At 43.3% G+C, this 18,048-nt stretch overlaps 1 protein-coding gene across 6 annotated transcripts in view; it reads left to right on the plus strand.

Annotated features, from left to right (window-relative positions):
* DOCK10 (dedicator of cytokinesis 10) overlaps positions 1–18,048 on the plus strand; it is a 439,835-nt gene that overhangs the window by 396,235 nt on the left and 25,552 nt on the right. For 5 of the 6 annotated variants that reach the window (XM_075340778.1, XM_075340775.1, XM_075340774.1 and 2 more), the window contains exons 46-50: positions 3,458–3,515; positions 6,450–6,548; positions 7,324–7,430; positions 9,316–9,438; positions 10,691–10,804. In XM_075340778.1, coding sequence (XP_075196893.1) covers positions 3,458–3,515; positions 6,450–6,548; positions 7,324–7,430; positions 9,316–9,438; positions 10,691–10,804 — 501 coding nt within the window. The remainder of the gene's footprint in view (positions 1–3,457; positions 3,516–6,449; positions 6,549–7,323; positions 7,431–9,315; positions 9,439–10,690; positions 10,805–18,048) is intronic. The other variant, XM_075340779.1, reaches the window with a different exon arrangement.

The following is an 18,048-nucleotide window of genomic DNA, read 5'->3' on the forward strand; positions in this document are numbered from 1 at the left end:
CCACTGTATTTACCTTTAATATACTCTTTTAACATTGATATTCTGATGCCTCTTGCACAAAACTTCATTAAAGAGGTTGTTCAGTACTTGTCGGTTATCCCCTAGTTTACATTCTGGACATTCAAGATTAGCGATATCAGAAAGTAATAGAGATGGGTTTTCAACACCGCGCCAATGACCAAAAAGCATTGAAACATTTATCCTAGCTTCAATTCCTTTTGATCATTGGCGCGGTGTTGAAACCCATCTCTATTACTTTCTGCTATCTGCCAATTCTGGGACTGCAGCCTTTGACCTGGAGTGTACATGCTTATATACAGTAGGAGTTGTGACTGGCACAACTTCTATAGGTGAGTTTGTTTTTGTTAATTAACCCCTTCCCTATTGGGGTAAGACCCTATTGCGCTTTCTTTTCCACAGTTATTTCCATTATAGGATTGGTGATATGTCATATTAGATCGGTAAGGGACCGACACCTCTAACAATCAGCTCTTGTGGCAGCCAAATGTGCATAGTGTATAGTGCCAGAGCGCTGAGCTGCGGTATCTAAGAACAGTCGCTACATAATGTATGGTGTGGTGGTGTTCAGGATCTGTGCACCGTGTTCATCCAGCCACAGTGGGACCTTGTAACAGCTGGATCGGTGGATGTGCCAGTTATTGGTCCCACACTAATCTGATATTGCTAAAAGATAACCTGTCACCTCAAAAAACGTATTTAGTTGCAGATATAGGGATAATCTGCAGGCAAATAGTGTTACAATGCTGCCTGGCTGTCTTGTTGAAAAGTGCAGCTATGTGGAGACAATAAACTTATTTTCTCCTGGTAGCTGCTGGCTTTCAGTCACAGAAGCATGCACAGAACGGCTACAGTGACTGCTCACAGCATTACTCAGTATACTATGAGCAGCAGTTGTAAGCACGCCCTGGAAATATGATTGAAAGGTGGCTCTGCAGCACATCTGTGCAGTGCGAGTGGTCTATCACATTGTAAGGTAGTGATTAATATGATATAGATATACAGTCTAAAAGGGAGTAGTCCTGTGAAAAAACTCATCACCTATCCACGATCATGGAAGCCACTGTGGTTTAGTTCAACGCGTTTCAAAGCCTAAATCGGCTTCTTCATCAGGTAAAGACACCAATCAAAGTCTTTTTTTCCTGATGAAGAAGGTGGTTTAGGCTCTGAAATGCTTGGAATAAACCACAGTTGCTAATAACTCTCATGATCACATACTCCTCTTCATCTCTAATACATCAGAAGGTCAGTGCAAAAAAGGTCCAGATATCATTCATCACTCTCATCTCTCTTGCTCTGGGATCTGCAGCAGCCCTACATTACATGCGCATTACTACTTCTACCAGGTGAGCACTCCTATTATTTCTTTTATTCTCTTAACCACCATATAAGACCTTATGTGCTCTTTTTTGTTCGCCAGCATATCCTATTGATTACTTATCCACAGCATAGTTGATAACTTATTGATCTTTTGGGTCCAACTGCTTGGACCCACACCGATGAGTAGAATGGGGCACTATTATCCCTGTAAGAATGTAGTGCACGTACCAATCACTGAGCAGGGCTTTTTCCGGCAGTTCCATAGAGAATGAATGGAGTGGCAGCCTGTGGCTCCATATTGTAACGATGATAAAAGTGAAATATGTGGGAAAATTCTCCTTTCTGCCGATCGGTGCAGATTCCAGCGGTCGGATTGGTAAGGTGAAAACCTGTTTCACTGGACATCCCCTTTAGTGACACAACATCCTTCTCTTGCACTGACGTCCATGGCTTTACTACACACTTCTCATGAACGTCATTAATTGTCAGTTACATATACAGGAAAACAGGAAAATAATATAACCCAGAAATGAAATTCTAATGTAGGAATAAGCCATTGTCTAGACACAGAACAGGAATTGCACTGAATCTCCGCGTTGAAGACTTTCTGCAGATGGTTTTGTTTAAGCAGAATATAGAGATCTGCGCTTCCAAGATAAACCTTCCCTTTTGCTGGAAAGAAATCCAGAAACTGTGATTCAAAGCTTAGTAGCTGATTATTTTTCTACTTGTCTCTGCAAATGTGCACAGTCACTATTCATTTTCTCACTTCCCTGAATAGATTTGTTCTTCTAGTGTGTAATGATTGACATGAATAATTATGTCCAGAAGTGGATGGGACCTTCATGTGCTTAGATATGGCGGACCCAATAAAAGTCAAGTCCTCCTCTGTAGGTCCATGAATCCCCCCACTATACAATTATTCTATTGGTGTCATGGTCATCACCTTGTTATTTTGAGACTAGTGACAGCCTCAGGACTGGAGCCAACCATTTCCATCTAGTCTCCTCATTTAAGCGAAGTTTCCTTTCCTTTGGCGTCTCATGAGTTAATTTCAGTTTTGTTGTCAGCAGCTCAGAGCACGGCATGTCAGCTGTTGCTGCTTTGATTTCACGCCCATTTAGGTTAAATACTGGAGCCTTCCCAGCAGTCCTTGCTGCTGTTAGAATCCATTTTTACCTTGGCCAGCCTGGTGGAAGGTGCTGCTGAGGTTTTCTCCTGTGTGCATCCATCTGCTACTATTGAGTCAGTCTGTTACGATGAAGTGTGGTGTTTTGTATCCTTTTATTTATTCCCACTGTCTGTCTTTCCTTTCCCTCCATGTTTATTAGTTGAGTGGCGGGTCTAGTGTACTCGTCGGCCTACTCACTAGAAAAAGTGAGTTTAGGGCCAGCGGAGGGACCCAGGTATCCTGCTCACCGACAGATTGAAAGAACCTGTATAGGCACGCTAGGGAGCTTAGGAGTCAGCTTGAGGTGAGTGCAGGAGGTGCCCCCTCACCCCTCTGCCGAGCGGCAGGGACCTCCGTTGTATTGTGACCCCGGTGTTTCCCCCTTTTTGTGGTGTTTTTTTGGTAGTGCATCAGACGCCCGTTGGTCTGATCACCTGTGTCACGCGTTATGTACAGACATATTTTACTCCGTGCATGATAATAAGATGGAGCATCTTCCTGCGCTGAACGGAGCTGTTAGGAGGGGGAAGGAAGTGGTTACGTGCAGGCTGAGCAATGGATGCATTTAGGTTCTTCACATTTATTTGTTTCCGTTATGCACATTTATTTATATCCGCACAAGCCAAGTCGACCTTTAATGCTATAAAGCATATATTCTTGGCATAACATGAGCACTAAAGTTTCCTTTTTCCAATTAATGGCATGGCAGTTGTCACACAGCAGTGTCTTGGTCAGTACTTGAAAGTCAATCTACGGAGAAAGTATAAAGATTTGCATCTTCTGGATTTCTGTTCCTTTTCTAGTATTGTCTTGCAAATTCTGAGGGAAAAATAATGAAAGAAATGTTAAAATGTGATAGAAAATAATGAAAGAGATGTGAAAATGGCTTAACACTAAAATAATAATTGCTAATGAATAAGCGATTGCTTTGTGTTTGTATCGTTCCAGGCTGCCATGTGTTATGTCCACATTGCTGCATTAATTGCTGAGTATTTAAAAAGGAAAGGTAAGGTATCTCTGAGAATGAGCTGACCCTCAGTAGCCTTTCCCTAGAATATTTTAACAAATAAATAGTGTTTGATTGGAGTAAGATAACTTACTGTTCATTGTAGAAACATGTCTTGCATGCAAATACCTCCATATATCGCTTCTAAAATGTAATAGTGCTGTTACTCACTGTCTTCTTTCTGCTCATTGACTTGTCATTGTATGCTGCCCAGCATGTGAAACATGATGCCTCCAGTGACGGGGAAGGGGACAGCAGGGAGCATATGATGTGTGATATCCCCATACAAGGTGGAGGGGTAGAAGGATATAGTGATATGTACAGGAGATACACACCAGGGGCATCATCAGGTGACAGTAATAGATATGGCCTCACAGAGGCATCTCTGCTATAGACTATAATTACTGACTAACTGAATGTGGCTCATTTGCATGTAATCCTACTGCATGTAAACTATTTTGTACATCATTGTTAATGTTCAGAAAACCCTTTTAAAGGGACTCTGTCATCAGGTTTCTGCAATGTACCCTGAAGATGCTGCAAGTGTTAAAACAGAGACTTCAGCCCTTCATCTGTTATTTCACAGTCTTTTTTTTGTTTACCGGCAATGTTAGCTTAAACCTGTTATCTTTATCATTAGTGGGTCTCAGCAGCCCTGAGCTCTAGTCCAACTCCGTCCCTTTTTGTGATTGTCAGCTTCTGTGTATGGAAATCACCATTGAAAGCTTTGTGTGGGCTCTCCCAGCACACTGCTACATACAAAATCTAAAATCTTTCACTGTGGCAGAACGGCTGCACACAGAAATTTAAGTGACTAGAAGGTGGCCCGATTCTACGCATCGGGTATTCTAGAATTTACGTATTGTGTTGTTCATGTATGATTTTTGTTATAGATATAGATATATATATATATATATATATATATATATATATATATATATAGATGTTGTTGTGTGTAGTTACCAAGTGTTTGTGTAGGGCGCTGTACATGTTCTGGGTGTTGTCTGGGTGTGGCGGGGGGTGAGAGCGGTGTTGTATGTGTATTGCGTTGTTTGTGGAGCGCTGTGTGTCTGTCGCGTTGTGTGTGTGTGTGTTGCGCGGTTTGTGTGGGTGTGGTGTGTTTTGGGGGGAGGTCTGTTTTGTGCAATGTGTGTGTTGTGCGGTATGTGCGTATAGTTATGTATGCCGCGGTGTTCGTGTGTTGGGTGTTGTGTGTGTGCAGCGTTGTCTGTGTGTGTGGGTGTCTGTGTATGGCGGTGTTTGTGGTTCCCTGTGTGTGTGTGTGTGTGTGTTGGGGGGAGGTGTGCACCTCCCATTGTGCTCCATCCCCCATGCTGCGCACCCCCCATCATGCCCCATCCCCTATGCTGCGCATTCCCCATCGTGCTCCATCCCCCATGCTGCGCACCCCCCAATCGTGCTCCATCCCCCATGCTGCGCACTCCCCATCGTGCTCCATCCTCCATGCTGCGCACTCCCCATCGTGCTCCATCCTCCATGCTGCGCACTCCCCATCATGCTCCATCCCCCATGCTGCGCACCCCCCATCGTGCTACATCCCCCATGCTGCGCACCCCATCGTGCTACATCCCCCATGCTGCGCACCCCCCATCGTGCTACATCCCCATGCTATAATAGTTCTCCTATTATACTCAGAGAGGAGTATAATAGGAGGACTGTAATAGGAGGAGTAGTCCTGGGGGGAGAGGAGTATAATGCCGGCTCCCTGCACATGTGTACCGGGAGCCGGTGTACGCTGGTAACTATGATACACATCGGGTAACTAAGGGACCTTAGTTACCCGATGTGCATAATGGTTACCAGCGTTCACGGGCTCCGTCAAGATCCCAGCATCGCAAGGTTATGTCTGGCGCTGCTGGGATCGTGACGGAGCCGGTGTACACTGGTAACTATGATACACATCGGGTAACCAAGGGACCTTAGTTACCCGATGTGTATAATGGTTACCAGCGTTCACGGGCTCCGTCAAGATCCCAGCATCGCAAGGTTATGTCTGGCGCTGCTGGGATCGTGACGGAGCCGGTGTAGAAGCAAGCGATATCCCAGGATGTTGTGAGTGTGTGGATGTGATGTGTGAGGTGTGTGTGAGAGTGAGTATGATCTGATGTGTGTGTGTGTACTCACCTGGGAGTCGGAGCTCCGTGTCAGTTGGGCCAGAGCGAGCGTGCATTGCGTGAGGGGGGCGGGGCCTGCAGAGAGCCGGGGCGAGAGGCCAATCCGTGGGGGGGGGGCGGGGCCATGGCGAGCCCAGCGGCCAATCAGCTTTGTGTCACCGTAAGGACACAATTTTGGAGCATGACAGACAGACAGACAGACAGACAGAATAAGGCAATTATATATATAGATAGATACTTCGTTGAACTCAGGGTCTCTTTGCCTACATCATGCTGCTCTCAGGTGAGGTAGCAAAAACCTGCTCACAGATTCCCTTTAAAGGGTTATTTTTATGTCCAAGATTCTAGTCCAATATGTAGTAGGTGCAATAATAATAATATTAGCAAATACCTCCTATTAGCAATGTAGTAAAGTTCTCCTGATATAACCATGTCTCTTACCTCGAGTGCAGGACATTTTAACTTAGATATCCATGGTTATGTCCACTCATAGTAACAGTTAATTGCTCGTCGTAACCATAGATACCAAAGCTGCAATGCCCTGCACATGAGGAAAGAGACATGGCTAAATCAGGAGAACAATATACATTTCTAATTGGAGGTATTTGCTAATATATATTATTATTACACCTACTACATATTTGGATAGGATCTTGGAGATGGGAATAACCGTGTAACTTGTGTTTGCATAACGTAGCACTAAATCCTTTTTTTTGCCATTTATGCCATGAAAAGTGCCTGCACTAACTTTTTCTTATTATCACTATACTAAAGTTTGTTTGACACTGCTATACTGTAGGTTACTGGAAAAGTGAAATCTGTCAGGCCCCAAGCATGCTGCCGGAAGAAGAGAATTGCTCTGATTATAACCATTTACTAATCTCCACTGGTGTAAAAAGTGAGTGCACCCTAACACTGCAGGCCGTGTGCTCAGTCTGGTCATTTAGCATCTTGTCAGTCAACTCATCGCAATGATTACAAGATTTAGGTTTGCTTGGATTGTTGTATTTTCAATATATGTGATCAACATATATTACTATGCATTGGCTGATTGCAGAAAAAAAACTAATTCAAAACCTGTGTTTTTAATCACACTGTGTATTTATGTCTTGTCCTAATTTCTATAGCACGGCCAAAATCCTCAGTTATTAAGTTGCAAATTGTTGTCAATCATTTAATCTCAGCTGAGTGGGTGGTCTTCTGCCCACCGTTATGAGGCAGCTAACATGGAGTAGCAGCCCCATATGTTTCTGTAGTCACATATAAAGAGTGTATGTCTTTAGTGAAATATTATGTGATACTTGGACAACCCCTTGTAAAATGCAACAGTGGCCCCCATGTAAAATAAAAACACCATATGCTAATTTTCTTACCTCATGTGCAGGGCATTACAGTAGCATGGTTATGAGCACTAGCAACTGACCAACTAACTGTCACTATATGCGTGGTTGTAACCATGGATACCTAAGCTGCAATGCCCTGCACATAAGGTAAACAACATAGCTAATCGGGAGAATTGTACTATATTTCTAATTGGACGTATTTGCTAATATTATCATTAAACCTACTTCATATTGGGATAGGATCTTGGAGATGGGACTAGCCATTTAATGTGCCTGTGTCCTTGTCAGTCACATTTTGGGATATTACTAAGGTTATGGGTTTATTGACAGGTTTATTTTCCATGGGCTGGCCAGCCTTTCAGAGTATCACCCCAAATATCAAGGAAGAAGGGGCGATGAAAGAAGACTCAGGGATGCAGGACACCCCTTACAATGAGGTGAGCAGTTAGCTTTAACTGTGGATGTAATGTAAATTAGCATAAAACTGAAGGTGCATCAAATTGCAGCCAACGTTTAACAGCTTTTGTCCTGAATTATCCTCCCCCATGAGTGAATGTTTGAGTGCCTACTGTACACTATAGAACCAATGTGATATTAAACTGGATTCAACTGTAATCATTTTTGACCGCCAAATGAATCTACAGAGTGAAGTGTGATACGTAGTGATGGGCAGACTAGCAGATACACGGGATCGGCGGGTCCAACCGGATTTAAAAAAAACCCGTTTGGGCCTGGATTTGATCCTGGATATCTGTCCGGACGTTTGTCCCCATTGAAGTGTATGGGGACCAGAATCCGACACTTTAAAATGGTGGTAGAATTGACAGGGGATTGGAGCTGGCGCGTTATACTTACTGAGTCTCTCGCAAGGCTGTAACGCTACTTCCAGGGCCGTTAATGACCTCATACATATGCACTGCTTTCCGCGCCCACCGGTAGTCCCTACGTCTCTGATTGGTTGGAGTCAGATGCGTGTGACAGTGTGTCTGACTGCAACCAATCAGAGGTGTTGTCTGCATTTAGACTAGTGTAAAAATAAATAAATGAAAAAAAATTGGCATAGAGTCTCCCCATATATACCCAGTCCTGATAAAGCAGATGGCTACGGGCTGCAGTCCCCAGCCGTGCGCTTATCTTGACTGTGTATCAAAATAAAAAGAACCGCATGCAGCTTTTTTTAATGTAAATTATTTATATAAATAATTTAACAAAGCGATATGCAGTCCTGGGAAGTATACAAATCAAAACTTTTTACGTGTCGAGACTCCTAACAGAGGCTCCACGGACTTTTTTGATTTGCATACTTCCCAGGGGGCAATGCACCTAGGATTTCACTGTGTTGAGCACCTTCGCTGGCTGCCGGCAGTGTTTTCTCTGGCTGGTCTCCCCGAGATCAGTGATTGTTTTGTCTTGCTGGTCTACTAGGCATTGCTCCTACCCAGCCAGAATCCTACTCCACACTGATGAGGGGCAATACCCCAAAACAGCTGTCTGTGGATGGATACCTGGCCTTGGTATTTCCCTTGTCATATCTTTAAACTCGTCAAGAGCTGGATATTGACTGAAAAGGCCACTTAATATGGTGGTTATGGTGGTCTCCTAAAAAGAGCCACTGCTTGTCTAGGTCCTTCCCTTAGGGATTTCTGGCTATTTTCCATGTCCAGACTCCTAACAGAGGCTCCTCGGACCTTTTTGATTTGCATACTTCCCAGGGGTCAATGCACTTAGGATTTCACTGTGTTGAGTGCCTTTACTGTCTGCCGGCAGTGTTTTCTCTGGCTGGTCTCCCCGAGATCAGTGATTGTTTTGTCTTGCTGATTTTTTAAAAACAGGCAGAGAAATGCTTTACCTCACAAAAAGAATCAACTGTGATCCCATGCTGTGCTATCTGTATTCTCTCTTTTGCATCCTCCCCTGCCCAGGAGATGTGGTATGATCAGACCATGTCCCTGTACGGTCAGACACGGCCATTACACAGTACATAGCAGGGACATATTTATCAGATTATCTCAGCACAGGAACATTTTTTTAAGCACATCCAAATGTGGAACTTATTATTATTCCAAGATGTATTGATTAAAATCAACTTTAAAATGAACTTTGTTTGTGGGAAAACCCCTTTAAGTTATGATGTATATTTGTACCTTCAATACTCAGTCTCCCAAAAATATTTCCTTTACTTTTATTGGGAGATAATACTGTCCAGAAAAATTTTGAGGACATATAGAATTCCTTTGTGTACAACAGCCATTCTTGTATATGGTTCTTTTTTTTGTACAGATAAATAGGTTGTTGATGTGTTTTTGTATCGTGTGACTTTAGAGTACTTTGGTGGAGCAGCTGGACCTATGTGTTGACTTCCTCTGGAAATCTGAACGATATGAGCTAATTGCTGATGTCAGTAAGCCGGTAATTGCCGTATTCGAGAAGCAGCGGGACTTCAAGGTAAATTTATGTCTTGTGTGAGGGTCGCTATCATATATGGAATACTGTATGATTTTGGCCATTTTGATTGTTGTGTAAATATAATTTCCTATAACTTGTGTCTAAAGGCCCCGTTACACTCAACGGCACATCTAACGATATATCGCCGTGGTGACGGATTCCGTGACGCACATCCGGCATCGTTAGCAACGTTGTTGCGTGTGACACCTAGGAACGGCCGTTAACGATGGAAAATACTCACCAAATCGCCCATCGTTGACACGTCATTCATTTTCAAAAAATCATTGGTTGTTGAGGATGCAGGTTGTTCGTCGTTCCTGCGGCAGCACACATCGCTACGGCCGCCCACAATGAGGAAGGAAGGAGGTGGGCGGGATATTCCGGCCGCTCATCTCCGTCCCTCCGCTTCTTTTGGGCAGCCGCTTAGTGACGCCGAACGAACCTCCCCCTTAGAAAGGAGGCGGTTTGCCGGCCACAGCAACATTGCTAGGCAGGTAAGTCCATATGACGGGTCCTAGCGATGTTGTGCGCCACGGGCAGCGATTTGCCCATGACGCACAACCGACGGGGGGCGGGTGCTTTCACCAGCTAGCGATGCCGCTGCGTGTAAAGCCCCCTTTAGGCTAATGCTCGCTGTTAGTATTAGTTAATCATGATAATGATCATCAGTTACAAATTGATCAGAACTGATCAGCTGAACTTTACTTATTAAACAGGATTTTTTAATACATTTGAAATACACAAATATGTAGCACAAAACTAATATGACCACAACAAACAAATGGAAATTCTCCTGTAGTTTATACTACTTTCACCTGAACATATACAAGATGGAATAATACAAAGGAAGAAAGTAGGGCAGCAGCGGAGACAATAGTGGAGGGTGGGGAGACAAAGAATAGAATCGAATACAATGAATTCCGCTACGAGTTCCGTAATAATAAATTGCAAATAATTTGACAACATTTGCATGTTACTAACTTTCTTATGTTTTTTGATATTTACTATTTAGCCATATCACCTCTGCTTTCTTTCCATTTATAATCACAGCATTCTGCCAGACCCATTGCCCAACAGACTCCGAAGGTCTAGGATGTTCGTAGTTTATTGCTAAGTTGCCCATCTATAAAGGATGGCATGTGCCGCCAAGATTCCGCACTGCGCCTCTGACTCCGGTGTGAACATAATCTAAGACCTATATAAAATTGTGCTGATAATTCCTTTTTTTCTCTCTGTTATCACCTCATTTCAGCGACTGTCAGAACTGTATTACCGTATACATCGATCTTACCTGAAAATTGCAGAGGTTGTAAATGCAGAGAAAAGGTTATTTGGGCGTTATTACCGAGTCGCCTTCTACGGCCAGGTAAGCGGACTATAGAATATTCACGTCTGGGTTATACATAGGGATCTGGATGTGTTTAACCACTATCTGGTGGATACACAAGTTATCTCTGAATAGGTGGTAATAACTGAAGCTTTCCAGTACGTACTGTATACTGACAATTAGTACAGTACGTCACTGTGTAATATCCATAGACTAGAGACTGGCAGCACATGCATTTTTCACACTCCCTGAATTATTTATACCCCTCATTATACAGAAAAGATTACTTACTTTGTTCTAGAACCCAATTATTATTCATTGCTGTTCAGAAGAGGCAGAAGCTTCAGCAAACGTTGTAATTATATCATAATATCCATCGGAATAAAAATAGATCAAATTCTGAGCATCAAGTCCATGTAAGAAATGAAATTAGATCAGATAAAAGACACATCATGGAGGGAAACATGTTAAAGTAGACATCTGCCCTAACAATGCGATATGTCAGGTCTGAAGATTACATAAGATGGGGTCCTGCAGTTTGGATTTGAACTGATCTGATCTAGAGTGGTGGAAATGCTCAGAAAATAAGTTGCCAGGGCAATATTTATCAATACTATCTAATCCTTAGACAGCGCAAACTTAGACTAGACAGTCATAAATGTGTCAGACGTATAATGGTTCAGATCATCGTTCTCAGCAGCACATCATCATCAGGTTCACATTGCCGAGAATAATGGCTGCTCATGTGGATCGAGTGATCTACTACAGATCGTTCCATGCGTATCGTTAGAGCGCTCTGCCTGTGTACACTATTAAATGACCACCACTCAGCAAACAAGTTACTGATCGCTGGTCGTTTTAGTGCTGCTGGTTGGTTTATGTGAATGAACCTTAAAGGGGTATTCACATCTCCAAGATCCTATCCCATTATGTAGTAGGTGTAATAATAATATTATTAGCAAATACCTCCAATTAGAAATGAGTATAGTTCTCCTGATATAGCCATGTCTCTTACCTCATGTGCAGGGCATTGCAGCTTAGGTATCCATTGTTACAACCACAAGCAACTAACTGTCACTATGAGTGGATGTAACCGTGGATACCTAAGCTGCAATGCCCTGCACATGAGGTAACAGACATGGCTATATTAGGAGAACTTTACTAAACTTCTAATTGGAGGCATTTGCTAACATTATTATTATTACACCTACTACCTACTGGGATAGAATCTTGGAGATGTGAATACACCTTTAAATTTAAACCACCTATTAGTTACTTTGAGAGATTTTTGCTACAATTTTGGCACATGGTGTTTCATATCAGGCAATGCCCCTTTAATCAAGGTCAAACCCTCTTGTCACCTAGCACAAGCCATAATAGATTTTCTCTAACATAAATAAAGCTGTCAATCGGTGGTGTGGGTGGAGTTATACAGGGCTCGGCATTCAGAGAACTGGGAGATCTGGAGCAGATAAAACAATGATTGTATCAAAATGACAGTAAAGCCTGCTTTACATGTTACGATTTCGCATACGATATCGTATGCGATCGTACCCACCCCCATCGTATGTGTGGCACGTTCAATTTGTTGAATGTGCTGCACAAACGATTAACCCCTGTCACACGTACTTACCCGTCCATACGACCTCGATGTGGGCGGCGAACATCCACTTCCTGGAGTGGGAGGGACGTTCGGCGTCACATCGACGTCACGCGACAGCCGGCCAATAGAAGCGGAGGGGCGGAGATGAGCGGGTCGTAAACATCCCGCCCACCTCCTTCCTTCAGCATTGCTGGCCGGGAGCCGCAGGACCCAGATAAGATCTGTTCATCGTTCCCGGGGTGTCACACACTGCAATGTGTGCTACCCCGGATACGATGAACAACCTGACGTTCAATTGTTAGGAATTGAACGATGTGCATGCGATGAACGTTTTAACGTTCAATCGCAATCGCACGTACCTGTCACACACTGCAATGTAACTTACGATGCCGGATGTGCGTCACTTACGACGTGACCCTGCCGACACATCGTAAGATATATTGTAGCGTGTAAAGCCCGCTTAAGAAGCTCAGTAAGTGACACTGGAATCAGGGTCTCTGTCTCTCATTATGCAGCATCCACATGTGTAGATGAAACCTGCTGACAGATTCCCTTAAATGTCCCATGTGCACTGCCTCTGTGTGCTTGAGTCCTTAATATAATATGTAATAAGGCCCTATGCAGACAGCCTGTTTATACACTACGGATCATTTGATTGTCTCCCCATCTAGTGGCAGTTAGAGGTAATGCAGCATCCCATACATTAGCATTCATCACTATATGCAGAGGTTGCAGACCTGCATTTCTGCGGTTTCTACAGATTACGGTCGGTTTCAGACGTGTGTAATATGGGTGTAAAATCAGCTTAAGGAGGTAACAAAAACAGTAAAGACCAGGTCTGTAATTTGCTCATATTTTGACACCTTGTGCCTTAAAAAGGTGACGAATTTAACTCATGGGATAAAATAAATCCTTGCTAAAACCAAGAAAAGCACGCTGGCATATGGCTGCTGCTGGAAGGTGGAGGCAGTGTCCCAAGACAAGTAATGGCGGTGAATATCACAGGCGTTCTGCTCCAGCTCTCTGCAGAAGGGAAGCGCTGGGCTTGTTGGCAGCAAATGAAATGTGGCGTATGTAATCCAGCAGCACTGTTTTCATCAATGGCTGCTTCCCAGTATCAGGCTTTGAGATATCTCAGTCACTCAGTGGTGATTTGTGGCCGGTGAGATCTTCTTACTCCTGATCTGGAAACCACACAACGTGCAATGACTTTTACAATTCCTCGTATTTACCTGCTCGATCTTAATGCATGCATTTGCTCTTTTTTTTTCGTCTGATCCTATTGAAGGCTGTGGTAAGTGCCTCGTTTCTGCTTGCCTATTTCCTTACCACTCACACAGACCGTGCCAGCTGTTTACCCATGGTGTCTCACATCTGATATATTAATGCAAACTAAAATGTTCATTTGTCGCTTCCTCTGGTGAAATGTGAGAGTGCCGTGTCCATTTGTGTCTGTTTACATCCCAGCATTAATAGCAGACTGTAAAAATGCATCTGGTACAGAATTAGCAAACTTTATAACACGTAGAGAATTGAGCTGCAGTACCCCAGAATGACCACTATGCAGTGGGTGGCGCTGTGACATTCCAGTTGCCTACACTGACAGTATCAATCGATCGCGGTCAGACTCCCACCCATCTGATATTACTATGTCATCAATATCTCAATCTCCACAACTTTCCAAAACTAGCAGAGGGAAGGGATAAAAAATAAAGTAACAAGTTCTCACTTACCATTCCAATGCCGGACCCCTCCAGCTCTGCTCTTGTGGTCTCTGTCAGGTCCAGAAGTGATGACGTCTCATCCATTTGGTCACCTGACCACTGAGGTCACTGATTGGCTGAAGGGCTAGGCACCTGATTGATAGGACGTAATCACTTCTGGTGGTCGGAGGTGTGAATTGCAATGTCAGCATCGGTGAAGCGGCTGATTCCACGTTCTATGAATACAGTTACTGTACATTACAATTAAAATCTGTATAAAATATTCTCCTTTTTTAACTGTTAAACATTAGTAGGTAATAATGGAATATTTTATTATAGTGACAATGCTTGCGAATAAATTTAGGTCAAGGATAAACCCTCCCGTCCATTCTCAGCAGGAGAAATGTGGTATAACATGGAGCATAGTCAAATGAATGTTCCCCAGAATAGGAGAATATACAGTCATATGAAAAAGTTTGGGCACCCCTATTAATGTTCACGGTTTTTCTTTATAACAATTTTGGTTTTTGCAACAGCTATTTCAGTTTCATATATCTATAACTGATGAACTGAGTAATATTTCTGGATTGAAATGAGGTTTATTGTACTAACAGAGAATGTGCAATCCGCATTTAAACAAAATTTGATCGGTGCAAAAGTATGGGCACCCTTATCAATTTCTTGATTTGAACACTCCTAACTACTTTTTACAGACTTACTGAAGTACTAAATTGGTTTTGTAACCTCATTGAGCTTCGAACTTCATAGGCAGGTGTATCCAATCATGAGAAAAGGTATTTAAGGTGGCCACTTGCAAGTTGTTCTCCTATTTGAATCTCCTATGAAGAGTGGCATCATGGGCTCCTCAAAACAACTCTCAAATGATCTGAAAACAAAGATTATTCAACATAGTTGTTCAGAGGAAGGATACAAAAAGTTGTCTCAGAGATTTAAACTGTCAGTTTCCACTGTGAGGAACATAGTAAGGAAATGGAAGAACACAGGTACAATTCTTGTTAAGCCCAGAAAAACCAAAATTGTTATAAAGAAAAAAGGTTAACATTAATAGGGGTGCCCAAACTTTTTCATATGACTGTATTTATTGTCTCCCTCTGCTCTGGCCAATAGAGACCGGACCGGGGGAGTTTATAAAGTCTGTATGCCCTAATATTACATATAGGCAATATTGGGACATAAGAACATGAGCAACAGTTTTTGACATTTCAACCCTTCCCTGGTCTTTATCGTATAGTCGCTGTGCCCAGAATGCCAGTAGGAAGAAGAAACCTGCCGCTCCTGGGCTTTTGACCACACTGAGTCAAAACGTCAAAACCTGTTGTCTATGTCCATTTATCCCGATATTGCCTACCCTGTATCTAGTCACAATAAATAATTTGCATCTTTAAACTTGGAAAGTACAGAGGACAATGTCCCCCTCCCCATCCGATCACCTCCCCCCTTCACTGAGTGCATACCAATTTTTCTATTTTTAATATTACATATAAACATTGATTGTCCTAAATTATGTATGATACAAGAATCTGTCAATTGAAATCCACCTTTAAATTAAAGAACCATATAATTATATATTCTACTTGATAATATATCTGTTTATCAAACAATTATATTTTATTTTATTTTTTATTTTCTCCTCTAATACAAAATTAAGAAATATTTATAGTATTTATTGATTTTAAAGTTCCCTTAATTCCAGAATGTAGTACACATTAAAAAGGTGCAAACACGATTTATACATAATATACATATAAGAAAAAATAAGGTAGAAAACAAGTACAATAAATATGACAGAACAGTGCTGTAGAGAGGACCCTGCCCCCAAGGACTTGCAAACTACAAGGGCATGGAGATAATTTGTGGGGGTAGAAGCTGCTCATATGGCAAGGTGGTGGCAGTAGGATTGTTGTAGGTTGCCAATTTTTGCTAAATACATGAGTTAGCCTGTTTTTAAGGATTTTGAAGATGGTAGAGTATCTGACCTCTTGTGATCTAAAGTTCCAGAGTATAAGGGGTGCTTCACACACAGCGAGATCGCTGCTGAGTCACGGTTTTTGTGACGCAGCAGTGACCTCATTAGCGATCTCGCTGTGTGTGACACTGAGCAGCGATCTAGCCCCTGCTGTGAGATCGCTGCTCGTTACACACAGTGCTGGTTCGTTTTTTTATTGTTGCTCCCCCGCTGATAAGCACACATCGCTGTGTGTGACAGCGAGAGAGCAACAATCCTGAATGTGCAGGGAGCAGGAGCTGGCGTCTGACAGCCTGCGGTAAGCTGTAACTAAGGTAAACATCGGGTAACCAAGGTGGTTACCCGATATTTACCTTCGTTACCAGCCTCCGCCGCTCTCACGCTGCCAGCGCCGGCTCCTGCTCTCTGCACATGTGGCTGCAGTACACATCGGGTAATTAACCCGATGTGTACTGTAGCTAGGAGAACAGGGAGCCAGCGCTAAGCAGTGTGCGCGGCTCCCTGCTCTCTGCACATGTAGCTGCAGGACACATCGGATAATTAACCCGATGGGTACTGTAGCTAGGAGAGCAGGGAGCCAGCGCTCAGTGTGCGCGGCTCCCTGCTCATGTTGTAGCACAGCGACGCGCGTGGTTATGATCGCTGCTTCGGCTGCTGTGTTTGACAGCTAAGCAGCGATCATAACAGCGACTTACAAGGTCGCTGTTACGTCACAGAAAATGGTGACGTAACAGCGACCTCGTTGTCGCTGTCGCTTAGTGTGAACCCAGCCTTAAGCTGGGTTTACACACTGAGACTTTCTAGCGATCCCACCAGCGATTACAACCTGGCCGGGATCGCTACAAAGTCTCTGGTGAGCTGTCAAACAGGCAGACCTGGCCAACGACGCAACAGCGATCCGGACCTGCAGAGCGACCTAGCTGGTTGTTGGGGACGTGTCAAAGCAGCTATTTGAAAGGGAAGTCGCTGTAAAGTCCCCTTTACACACTGAGACTTTCTAGCGATCATGCTGCACAGCGGGAAACAAAGGACAAAGAATGGTCCTGAACGATTTGTAGCGATCACAACTTCACAGCAGGGGCCAGGTCGCTGATGTGTTTCACACACTGCAATGTTGCTGGGGAGGTCGCTGTAACGTCACAAAACCGGTGACGTTACAGCGATGTCGTTTGCGATGTTGCAGTGTGTAAAGCCACCTTTAGTGCAAGTGAGAAATCTTTGAGAAATTTTGGAGATGGTTGTCTGAGTAACAGATAAGAAGAGCAATGAACCTGAGATTATGTGTGGGGAGGTAGTGGGAGATAAGGTCAGAGATGCGTGCAGAGCGAAGGATATGAACAGTTATTGTTAGTATTTTGGGCTGAATTTTCTTGGCCGTCGACAGCCAGTGAAAGGAGCAGCAAGGGGAGAGGTGGATTAACAAAATTGCAGATTGGGGGTGGATTGAAGTGACAGAGTTTTGAGAGACATGAACAGAGAGAACGAGATGAGGAGGTGATGTTTTAATGGAAAAAAGTATATGCCAGGTTGGTGTAAAGTAATCTAGGAGAACGCCACACCTGTGATGGTAACTGGGTTACATTAGGGAGTGGTCAACTGTCTAGAAGAGAAGGGACCAAGGGGAGTATCTCCAATGGTGTTGTGAAGTTTTTCTGTAGGTAATTTTAGTAGAGGTTTAGGATCAGAAGTTGGATTGTAGCCTGCTGATTGTTTCAAAGACAAGTCAGATAAGAGGTGAGAGGACAATTCAAGGTGGACACATTCAAGAAGTTTAGTGGTAAATAAAAGTAATGAGGTGGGGTGACAGCTGGACAAAGAGGACAGATTAAGGGTTAGCTTCTTTAAGATGCCTGAGATGGAGGTAGTGTTCAAAGAAAGAAGGGAAAATGCACAACTGGTAATTGGTCAATAGTAATGGGAAGGAATAGGTCATGGGAGAGAAGAAGGGGAGGTTGTGTAGAGGAGGTATAGGGATTGTAGGGGACTCTAA

This window comes from Anomaloglossus baeobatrachus, chromosome 3 (assembly GCF_048569485.1).
Source record: "Anomaloglossus baeobatrachus isolate aAnoBae1 chromosome 3, aAnoBae1.hap1, whole genome shotgun sequence".
In the NCBI taxonomy this organism is placed as follows: Eukaryota; Metazoa; Chordata; class Amphibia; order Anura; family Aromobatidae; genus Anomaloglossus; species Anomaloglossus baeobatrachus.